Raw genomic sequence first — 12,113 nt, forward strand, 5'->3', positions numbered from 1 at the left:
CTTCCTAAATGATATGTTGCATTAAGTGATGTTTTTGATGTAGTATACGATGTACAAAAATGTATTAATCTATATGTTTTATGCTCACCCATTAATTCCTTTTATATTGCGATTTATTTTTGATTGAAAACCATCAGTGCCTAATTCTTAATGAAAGTCATATTCCAAAAACAATTTATAGTTATCTTCCAATACAATATCAATTGAATGTATATACAGTTTGATACGCTATGTTATGTAACGTTTGTTTCTTTATAAATTAAAAAAATTCTTTGATAGTTTGATCTGTTATGTTTCTATGTCTCATTGACTTTTGTCTATGACAGTGAAGATTGTGTCACTTTTCAAAGCGCTTTATTGTAACTGCTCTGGTTTGATCCAGTGTGCTGCAGTTGCATCACCAACACCGTAGCTTGAAATCATGCTGCCCTCCAGTGACGCAGAATGTGAAATGCTGCAATATATTAAATCCAACACCTCCAACACCGATTTTCATATGTGAATATTTGTATCTTCATAAACATTTTGGTCGTGACACTTTCCTTCAATAAATCAGGTAGAGACACCTTTTTAAACATGTTTTCATCAGACTCCGCAAAACAGGCTGAAGCCACCATGACATTAGCTGAACACTGTTCCATGCTGATGAAGGAGGAGGGTTGGACGTAGAGCTAGCAATTCCACCCCACATATGGCCTATTTCAACGGCAAACTAAAAAAACAAGAATCAAGAATCAACAGAAGAAAGTTCATTTGTAGTTCTTAACATATTTATGGTGTTTTTTTTACTCACTTTTTGTCTCTCCCACGACGTTATCCCTCTCTCCTACAGCGCATATTAGAATTATGCAAATTAGGCAATTACGTCATTTAGCGACTTCTAGCGACTTTTAGGACAGCCAATAGCTACTTTCCTTACTGAGGAGTTGGCAACACTTTCCACGTCTTTACTGTGTAGAACAGGTTTGCTTGCTCATTTACATTTGAACGGCCAGGAGGATGAGGCAGTGCTGAGATTTGAGCAACACGTTTCAAGCCAAGTCATACACCGAGCCTCTTCAAATAAGCTTTATCCATCCCACTATGTTTGTTTCTTTCATCCTACTAGGGACATGTGTTTTCTTCTTCATGCTCTGTCTCAAATGTCACAGACCCAAGAACTTTCCTCCAGGGCCTTTTCCGTTACCGATACTGGGGAACCTGTTGAACCTCAACCTGGACAATCCCATCGGGGACTTTGAGCGGGTGAGAAAACGAGTGAAGTCTAATGGTTATATGGTTAAAATATTGCTCCGTAACACATTTACTGGTGTTATACAGTTAATTGGCTGTAAATTAGATTTGATTCTCCCCAGGTGTGTGAAGGAGAGGGTAGCGCAGGTCCTTCCGTCCTGCTGCTGTCAGGCTGCACAACCAGCTGTGCTCAGTAGACCAAACACCAACACATCTGTGCAATATAAATACATTGTGCAATACTACAATTATTCTGTCTGTACATATCATATTTTTAGTTATAGTTATATTTGAGTTATTTTTATTTTACTTTAATAATAATAATAATATCCTTTACTGTTTACTACTTATTTACTTATTTATGATACTTGTTTTGATACATTGTTTTTTATTATGTCTCTTGTTTGCACTATCCACTATATGCTGCAGTAATCCTGTACATTTCCCCACTGCGGGACTACTAAAGGATGATTTTATCTTAAGAATGTTGAATCAAGTTGGACATGTCAATATTCTGAGTAGCTGATTTCTAAAAATAAATCCTCTTCATGAGTGTGAATTAAAAGCAGATATATTGCAGTTTGCACTTCAAGAGCTTGTCACTGTGCTCTCTCTCTTCCCCGTAGCTGAGAAAGTGCTACGGAAACGTTTACAGTCTCTTCATCGGACCCAAACTGGCCGTAGTCATCAATGGGGTGCAGGCCATGAAGGAGGCCATGATTACCAAAGCTGTTGATTTTGCCGGGCGACCCCAAGACATCTTTCTCAGTCACCTCACCCGCAACGGTAGGACAGAGTAATGTCGCTTACAGTGAGACGATGTCACTTTTGAAAGTTAAAAATTACGCGATCTTCCTCTTACAAATGAAAAGCTGTATTCATGAGCAATAAAACACACCTTTGCTGGATTCCAGTACTCTCTGGAGGTTTAGCTGCCACTTGGTCAGGTATGACCACTAGCTTATGGTGGGCTAATGTTAGCTAATGCTAGCACACTTTTAAACAGACACTGCTGTGTAACTGGACATTGCCGAGTCGGTCGGCTGACTTCTCGACTTGTGCCACACAAAGTCTATACTATACTATATTTAGCATCTCGTAAACAACCATTAAGATACTCTGCTAACGCACCATATCCACGCCTGTTATAGGAACGGTTCTGGCAGATTACGGTCCAAGTTGGAAGGAGCATCGTCGCTTCGCTGCGATGACCTTCAGGAATTTCGGTCTGGGGACGCAGTCCATGGAGCAGAGTGTTCTAGGGGAGATACAGTACACAATGGAAACACTGGAACAGAGCATTGGTATGCCGTCTGTGGGTGCACACACTGTGACCTCTCAAAGGGTCGGCACACTATTTATGTCTTCTTGTGTTACACGTGAACTGACCCTGTTGTGTTGCCGTTGTTAACATCCGTCCCAGGTACAACGATGAGTCCTCAAGTCATGTTTCATCACGCGGCCTCCAACATCATCTGCCAGGTCCTGTTTGGCACGCGTTATGATTATGACGACAATTTCATCAAAGTGGTTGTGCAAGGCTTTAAAGAAAACTCCAAGATAGCTAATGGACCCTGGGCTATGGTAAGTCACATGTTTGTAAGGTAACAACTTCTCTATTGAGTGGTAGTGAGATCTAAATTGAGTAATTGATCCAAATATTTAAATTGCTTAAAGCTCTGATACTACCCTGTTCCAGTGGTGGAAGTTAAAGACCATCCAGCTTCTGTAAAATGTACCGTCCCTGTCTTTTATTGATACAATGATGCATCAAATGTTGTCTCTTTGGAGCTGGAAGTCATAAAGTGTTCAATCACGTTCCCATTTTTGGTTTATCACAGATTTAAATTACCAGTGTGGGCAAACAACCTTTTGTATTTTAGTATTTGCAGTGCAGTTAAAATGGCTACTGACTTCATTGAGTAGTTCATCCAGACTTTTTGAGATCAAGGATGCTCAAATAGTCCAGCTTTTAACATAAATTCATGTTCCAGATCACATCAAATTTAGCCCCAGGAGTCCTTCTCAGTTTTAGCTAACGCCGGCTAACCCGACGTTAGCTAGTGACTTTGCATCCTCCAGTGATTGACCCTCCTCTATTTCTCCTCATTATCATTTTATTAGGGATGGACAAGCCTGCCTAACACTGTTTCCACAACAAAAGCAGCCTTTAATCCTACATGAAACATTTCTAAAAGGAACAAATGAGCTCAGAATATCACCTTGTTCCTGTGCACGGAAGTTGCCTGCAGCAAACATTTAAATGTCTTTACCTTTTTTCTTTCCTCTGTTAAACTGAATGCACCTTCACAGAAAGTTCATCTCTCCTTACAGCTGTATGACTCTGTTCCCATCATTCGAAACCTGCCGCTGCCCTTCATGAAGGCGTTCAAGAACAATGAGGTGGCTATATATATATATATATATATATATATATATATATTCATTGGGCCTGGAGAACTTCTCGTTTTTTCCCCTTTATTCATTTCCACATTATTAATCTGCTACATTGTCTTTTTTTGGGAGTCACCAATCTCTTCATTCTCCTTTCGCAGACATCTACGAACCTTGTGACTGGTCTGGTCACTGAGCACAAAGAGACCAGGGTCCCTGGGCAACCGCGAGACTTTATCGACTGCTATCTGGATGAACTGGATGAGGTGTGTGACGTGCACATAAAGTACGATTTTTTTCTTTGAAATGAGAGATCCAGAGAGAAAAAACCCAAATGAGCCTTCGTCTCTTTCCAGGGAGGCGATAATAACTCCTCTTTCTGTGAGGATCGACTCATCAGGTTTGCTCTGGACCTTCACTACGCTGCGACTGACACCACGTCCAACACCCTGCTCACCGGCTTCCTCTACCTCACGACCTACCCGCATGTACAAGGTGCAGACGGCTCCTGTGCTTTCAGGCTGTGATTCAATCATTCTGGCATCTATTCTTTCATTTGGATATTGTTGTCCTGTGTGTTGTCCAGTGGTTTTACCCCTATTCTTTTCTACTCTCTCCGTCAGAGCGATGTCAGCAGGAGATAGACCGCGCGTTGGAAATGAAGGATCATGCCCGTTATGACGACAGACACGACATGCCTTACGTGCAGGTACGCCGTGAGACAGATTTCTCTGTGTAGTTCTAATATCTCATGGGCAGACACGAGTCTAAATGATTACTTTCATCCGAGATTGATGAAGTTCAAGAACATTTCTTTTACTCAGGCTGTGATCCATGAAGTCCAAAGGATAGCCAACGTCGCCCCTCTCAGTGTCTATCACTGTACAACAACTGACACGACGCTCATGGGGTATTCCTTACCCAGGGTAAGACCAATGATGGTTTCTTAAGATCGCTTTACCATTTTTCCTGGAGACGCCTTCTGATTGCTGATATGAAGTATGAACCTGGGCCGAAAGCCATTTGATTGTTCTAAATGCATTTTCAAGCCATGCTTTGGTTCCAGCTTGTCCAGTGTGATTTTATTTGCTGCTTTTCTGTTTCATATAATTGTAAACTGAACATGTTTGGGTTTTTGGACTGCTTGTCAGACATTAGATGACATTTTGAAGACCCCACATTTTGGCTCTGGGAAATTATGATTATGATTTTTACACTGTTTTTGACAATTAGTCAAGGAAATAATTGTGCTTTTACTGGAGAGACAAGACGTTTTAAAAGAATAGAAAGGAAAGGAGAGAAAAATACACAAAAGGCCAGTTGGTTATTCAGTATTGGATTAGTTTCATGACAGAAATGTCATATTTATCAATAGCTCCATCCATGAAGGAAGTACATTAAAAATCATATTGCATTGAAGCAATGTTTCTCTTCAGGGTACAGTGATCATCCAAAACCTGACCTCGGTGCTGAACGAGGAGGAACAGTGGAAATTCCCTCATGAATTCAACCCTGAGAACTTCCTGAATGACCAGGGGGAGTTTGTTAAGCCAGAGGCCTTCATGCCCTTCTCTGCAGGTAAGAGAGAGTCCATCTGCCGTCTTCCATTGTAAAGAAATGCACATGGCTTACTGATTTATTTATTTATTTATTTTTTAAATGTCCCAGGTCCCCGTAAGTGTCTCGGAGATGGTCTGGCTCGTATGGAGCTCTTCCTCATCATGGTGACTCTGCTGAGGAGGTTCAAGTTTGTCTGGCCGGAGGACGCAGGACAGCCAGACTACACCCCTGTGTACGGGGTCACTCTGTCCCCTAAACCCTACTGCATGAAGGTCCAACCCAGGGACACACAGTAGTGGTTTGTAACGACACAACAAATACAGTGAAAATGAGATGTTCTTAAGTTCAATAAGTTGTATCTGATGCTGTGAGAGAAGAGACTACGTCTGGTTAATGGCTCCCTCAAGTGGACAGAACTGAGTGTTGCATATAATAAAGTTTTCATTTCTGCATTAGAGAACAGGCTGCTTTATGGGGAAACCGTATTAGTTGAGTTAGTGAGTTTGGTATAGTGGGCCACTTTGTTTCATCAGACTGATTGGAGGAATGCATGGAGTAGTACACTGTAAATGGAATTTATATTTGCAACAAATTCAGATATCTTGGCTGAACAACATATTCAGTTTGATAGAGGTTACTGAACTTGGCCGGTGTATCAGGTGTGGTGTGACACTCATTTTCCAGCATAATAACGATAAAAGATGTGTCCTCTTGCCTCCTATTATATGTGACTTTCAGCATACTTTCCAAAATCTTTGAATAATTTTTTTGTTAAAGTGGTGTGACCTCTGTTACTGCAAGGAACTACTGTTTTCAATAACTAATATTTCCAATGCTGAAGGTTTGGTTACATTGTATGTTAATTTCCCTTCATTTAACATATGGCACGTTGCTACAGAGTACGTTAGTGGTCAGAGGTAGCGTCGCCCTTCTATTACTATAAACAGCAGCATCGCTCTCGCTCATCCTCCGATTGTTCTGCTGCTATTTATTTATTATCAGAACCGACACGTCACACCCATTTTTTGATGATGAATACAGGCACGTTTGTTGGTTTAAGAAACCCCCCCCCACCCCCCCCCCCCACCACCACCACCACCACCACCACCACCCCCCACCCCAATGCGACCGAGCCCAGAGTGAATCTGGCAAAACACTCAGCGCTTCAGATGAAAGAAGTTTTCCTTTTGTGTACATGTCAGTGAAGGACTGAGGGAACACAGTGTTCTGCCGCTGTGTGTGTGTGTGTGTGTGTGTGTGGAGGTGGGGGGGCCCTTGGATTGGAGGAGGCAGCAGGGGTGCACTGTAAGGACTACTAAACCACAGGGGCATTGTTGCTGTGCCAACAGGGAGCCGGCAACTTCTGCTGATATCTCTGTGAGGCTCAGTCATAGCGCTAAAGTGAAGTTAAAAACGGCATCACTGGCCCATTTTTTTTTTTTACATTTCTTTTTTTTAAACCTAATCTGCAAGACAATGACGTCCGAGTCCCCTAGAAACTGTAACCACAGAGCCTGAACCCCTCTATTTTCCAACATCTGCCATCTCAAGTGGCCAGCTGGGGATAATGTGCCTGAGCTGGAGGTCAGGAGCTCCAACACGGATGGAAATGGGTCACAGAGACCCGAGGTCACTGTTATCCTTCGTGCATGGAAGAATGCACTCACGGAAACTTTTTAGTGTTATTGTTCATCTTCCACTGATGTAATCTGGAAAATAAAGAGGACTGATAGTAACTGGCATATTTATTTTAGTCCTAGTGTAATCACATGAGGGGGCTTCAAACTTTGGTATACATGCTGTTAACGTCCACAGCTACAAGAATCGGTCTTTTTTTTTTTAGGCACATTTTATTCTTAATACGCTTTTGAAGTCACGTTTAGAAACACCAAATATGGTCTGATATAATTATCTGTCGCAATCTTTATTACTAATGCAGGTGACAAGATGTTGTCCACATCTGCAGTGTCTCCTCTCGTGCATTAAGAGATCAAAATGAACAACCTTCTCCCAGATGTATCGTAAGGATCAATAGTATTATCAGGCATGGCCTGCCTATCATCCCCCCTACTCCCCTCTGTGTCTGCCTCCCGTCAAACGCTGCCATTAATATTTGATGTTGGGCCGTGTCAGAATGTTCCTCCTGAACCCACAAATGAGGCTTTAACATCTGTATACGGAGAGCGGTCGGGGGGAAGGAGACAATTCAATCGTCTGCGTGGCGGATCGTCTTCTGTGGCTGATGGCTGACAAATGGCTGAAATGATAAATCTATTAAAATAGTCGCTGATTATTTGATTGATCATTTCACTAAAAGTTACAGAAGTTCACACATTTAGAACAGCTTTTATGTTGTCATCTGTTTGCACGTGGAGGTGTGCAGTTCTGCTTCTACCACTTGGTGGGGCTGCACATCAGTGTCGCTGCACACACTCACTGAGGTTTTAGAGGTAAACACCAGAAAAAAAACACAAGCTGCAGCAGTGAAAGCTACCGTGACTATTTGATGGAACTATAACCGCAAATGATACAGAGAATGAACCTGCGTGCTAGATCTTTACCAAGCAGACAGCAGTGCAGTATTTACTTTTCTTTCTTTCTTTTTTTAAATGAAGATTTAAACTCCGAAACTTGATCCGTACAAACTTTACACAAACACCCAGAACTGTTGATGAGCCACACGGAAGCGAAATGCTCAAGAAGCCGCTCTTTTTTTTTTGATCTTAAGAAAAGTTTTGTTACGACTTCCATCTTCACTGCCTGGTGTCTTTTGCTGACAGCGCTGATGCAAGATTTATATGGCTGATTTACACTCCCAACAGATGCATGTCTGAAAAAGAATCTTTTTTTTTTTTTTTTTTGGAGGTGCACATCTACAGTCTGAGTGTAAAGGAATAAAGCAGTAACAAAGCAGTCACTACAAAGCCCACTGTCACCATTGACCTGCGAATCAAAAGCATTTCTTCGCTGGGTTACAGTGTATCATCTTATGCCAGCGCATTGGGTTAATTGGGACCAAACCAGATACATTTGTAGCAACAAAAAAAAAAGCCTCGATTAGGGGGCCCTAAGATGTGAGATCATGTGAACAGACCACCTGTGGGGCTTTCATTGCTATTTCAATATCATTCATGTCAAGGCCCCTGCACTCGCTGACACAGCTTGAGCCGAGAAGATGTTTCAATTCAGGCACTGTGAAAAAAAGAGAAGAAGAAGAAGAAGAAGAAAAAAAAAACCCAAACACAAGACGCAGGGGCTCTGGCAGGTTTCAGCTCTGACAAACCCAGAAAAGCGAAGGGGGTTCCAAAATGCTCTTTGAATTGTAGGGACGTCCATCAAAGCATCCAAATGGGGACGTTTAGGGGGAACCTTGGCACATCAGACAGACACTCCTAATACACACCACCTTTATTCTCGGCTGTTAAAAAAGAAAGATCAAAGTTTCTGCAGATGAAAAGGGTCCCTTCCCTGCATTTATACCCCCATTCACCCACTCCCTCTTTTGCTAAATTAAGAAAGAAGCGGGCTTCGGCAGGCATGTGAAGAGGCCTTCAACAATTATGGAGATGCTCCAACTCAACCCCTGCCTCTAATTACCGGTCTCTGATGGTTGAAAAAAGGGCTTCCTTTTTAGCCGGGGGGGGCTCTCAGAAAGCCACCATCGTCAACACGGTGACCACACCACAAAACAATCTGCCTTGAGAACCTCCTTGGCACATTGGGGGAATAAAAACACTGCAAAAGTTCACAGGAAGTTGAGATTTATCAAAAAAATGTTTTATTGTCAAAATAAAGCTCATATTTGCTTTTCTCACAAAAAGAGACATCTACACTTTGTACAAATTTACAATAGCTTATAAAGTTTTCTTTTATACACAAATATACACGTTTTTTCTTTCTTCTTACAGAACTTTTATATAAATACATTTTTAAAAAATTACAAAATGAACGACCCGTAAAAAAAAAACACTTGGGCACTATTAAGGCTTAATTTAAACCATCTTTGATGTGATTGGATGATACAATGTTATCTGGCACTGTGTAGATAAAAAATGGCATTGAGGACCCATGCTCTTTGTGTGAAGCTACTTAAGAGCAAACCTGTCTCTCTTCCTATGGCGAGTTGTGCCAAAGGTTTGTGTGCACCTCTAATCCATACAAACAGGGAGGAATCGAACCTGTGTGAATGCCAGGGACATTGTTTCAGCCGGCTCTCCCCACAGAGGTGTGTGGATGTTTGGGGGAATGAGAGAGAGAGAGAGGGAAGGGGGTGGTGGGGGGTCACCTCAGCAGCAGTTCATTATGCAAATTGCTTAAGACAGGGAATGATGGGTTATCTCCCAAACAATTAGCAGTCCTCATAAGCTGCCCCCCCCCCCCCCCCCATTCAAACCTGGGACAATGGCATCTGCTTGGGGCAAGACACGGAGCTGGCCGTGCCCGACCTCCACGTCAGCCCGGTGCTCACGTCGCTGTACATGGAGCCGCTCGTGCCCTTGCTGCCCCAGCAGCACCGGGTGCAAAAAGTCCTCCACGAGTCCAAAGTTTTGCCGGACCAGATCCATACCCCGGACGTGATGCCCACCAGAAGGCACATAAAGTACTTCAACATGAAAACGGCGTAGTCCGGGCTGCTGCGGTCCCGCTCCAGCAAGCAGTTGGAGCAGTTGTGCGTGATCTCCCAGCTCTGCCGGTTGTGCTGCTCGTAAAAGTAGCACGCGACTATGATGGTGGCCGGCACCGTGTAGAGCACCGTGAAGATCCCGATCCGAATCATCAGCTTCTCCAGCTTGTCCGTCTTGGTGCCGCCTTGCTTAATGACGCTGCGGATCCGGAACAGGGACACGAACCCGGCCAGGAGGAACATGGTGCCGATGAATAAATAAATCACCAGAGGGGCCAGCACGAAGCCCCGCAGGTTGTCCAGGTTCTGGTTCCCCACGTAGCAGATGCCGGCCACGGAGTCCCCGTCCACGGAGCTCAGCGCCAGCACCGCGATGGACTTCATGCTGGGGATGAGCCAGGCGGCCAGGTGGAAGTACTGGGAGTAGCTGGCGATCGCCTCGTTGCCCCACTTCATCCCGGCCGCGAGGAACCAGGTCAGAGACAGGATGACCCACCAGATGGAGCTGGCCATGCCAAAGAAGTAGATGAGGAGGAAGACCACGGTGCAGAGCGCCGGGCCGGTGGTCTCGTAGTGGATGTGCTCCAGATCGAACTCCCGGTTGCACGCCACTTTCTCGTGCCCGGCGATCAGTCGGACGATGTAGCCGACCGACACGAACATGTAACAGGCCGAGAGGAAGATGATGGGTCGCTCCGGATACTTGAACCGCTCCATGTCGATGAGGAAAGTGGCGACGGTGGCGAAAGTTGACACGAAGCACAACACGGACCAGAGTCCTATCCAAAAGGCGGTGAACGCTCTCTCGTCGTGCGTAAAGTACGGGTTGTGGCACGGCATGGCGCAGTTGGTGATCTGTCCCGTTTTGACGCGGTTGTAGAGCGGGTGACGGTCCGTGTTTACCGGCACCATGGGCTCCAAACACTTGCACCCCGGTTCACACGGGGAGGCGGGCGGCTTGTATTTCCCAGGCGCGCCGGGTCGGCTCGGCTTATTTTTAGGGGGGCTGTAACCCTTGGAGGGGTTGTTGGTGGGTTTGGAGAGGACGGGGGACACCGTGGTGGAGTCGGTTCTGTTGTAGTCCATGCACAGAGTGTCGGGGTTGCCTTGCATCGGCAGCAGGTCGCACTTCATCCTGTCTGGCCAGGGGAAGCCGTACTGCCTCATGAGGGGCGCGCAGCCGGCCCGGGCTCTCTCACACACGCTCCGGCACGGCGGCAGAGGTTTCTTATAGTCCTCCAGGCAGATCGGGGTGTACATGCTGCACAGGAAAAACTTCAGGTCCGGTGAACACTGGATCTCCACCAGAGGCCAGAACTGGTGCACCTCCAGTCCAGCCTCGTCCTGCGTGTCGTGGTTGAACTGGTTGGGCATGTAGGTGTAGTTGTAGCCGATCCCCTTACACAGGGGCACGGCTATCTCCTGGCAGGTGATCTCCTTGGCCGTGGTGCAGCTGGATCGGGGCAGGAGAGCGAGCGAGAGGAGCAGGTAAACCCCAAACAGGTCCATCCCTCCGGCGCGTCGTGTCCCCCCCCCTTCTTCTGCTCTGGTACCGATAAATCCTCTCCGCCGTCTGCTTTCGCGTCCGGTCCGGTTAGACGTTGCGCAGCGAGCCCATCTCGCTTCTCTCGGGATCCTGCACGGAGTTGCAAGCAATGTGCAAGCCGTGTTTACTTTCAGCTGAGGGGGAGGAGGAGGAGGAGGAGAGAAAACAGCCTTCAGGGCGGCGAGCAGTCAAGATGGCTGAGAGGAGAATCCACCTTCTTCTGGAAACAGCTTTCAGTATCCTCAGACAGTCTGTTATTAAAAAACAACCCACGTGCTGCTGCTGTCCGATCGCTGCAAACGGGGGAAAGGTGGGCCTCGTTTCTTTCTCCAAAAAAAACACAGCGACTACATCCAGTCAGCTCGTCCCACCTCAGTCCTGGTTCCCATACAAATCAACGGCTGGGGGACGAAGCGGTGCCGATATATACCAGAGGCATCACAAGCCACACCCCCAGAGCCGCTCCTCCAATCACAGAGCGGCGGGAGGGGAGGGAGGGCGGTGCTTTCCAGCAGTCCATCAAGTGTTTCACCCGAAAAAGATGTATTTGCTACATTCTCATCACACTGTAGTTTTAGCAGCGTGTCTTGTCTGTGACAGCGGGCTGCAGGACGCTGCATGTGTGGAAAACTATTGAGCATCATGTCATCAGAGACCAAAATACATTTTTTTATTCCCGTTCATAACACATTTTCATAAAAGTGCAGATTATAGGCAGCGTGTTTCAACATATCAAGCCCAGAGCCACGGCTGCTT

General features: G+C 45.3%; 2 protein-coding genes across 2 annotated transcripts; one reads left to right on the top strand and one right to left on the bottom strand.

Moving 5' to 3' along the window:
- Positions 1–1,083: 1,083 nt before the first annotated feature.
- LOC306712531 (cytochrome P450 2F2-like) lies at positions 1,084–5,483 on the top strand (the record flags this gene model as incomplete). The annotated part of the gene is made up of 11 exons (XM_079181842.1): positions 1,084–1,245; positions 1,860–2,019; positions 2,385–2,537; positions 2,657–2,817; positions 3,568–3,636; positions 3,789–3,893; positions 3,984–4,122; positions 4,251–4,336; positions 4,452–4,553; positions 5,064–5,205; positions 5,296–5,483. The coding sequence occupies 11 exons, from the start codon at positions 1,084–1,086 to the stop codon at positions 5,481–5,483; spliced, it is 1,467 nt and encodes a 488-aa protein (XP_079037968.1).
- A 3,576-nt stretch (positions 5,484–9,059) lies between these two features.
- On the bottom strand, positions 9,060–11,716 carry fzd8a (frizzled class receptor 8a). The gene has a single exon (XM_079180973.1). It carries the CDS (start codon positions 11,318–11,320, stop codon positions 9,575–9,577), a length of 1,746 nt encoding a protein of 581 aa, XP_079037099.1. The 5' UTR covers positions 11,321–11,716; the 3' UTR covers positions 9,060–9,574.
- Positions 11,717–12,113: the final 397 nt, after the last annotated feature.

This window comes from Pholis gunnellus, assembly GCF_910591455.1.
Source record: "Pholis gunnellus genome assembly, chromosome: 20".
NCBI lineage: Eukaryota > Metazoa > Chordata > Actinopteri > Perciformes > Pholidae > Pholis > Pholis gunnellus.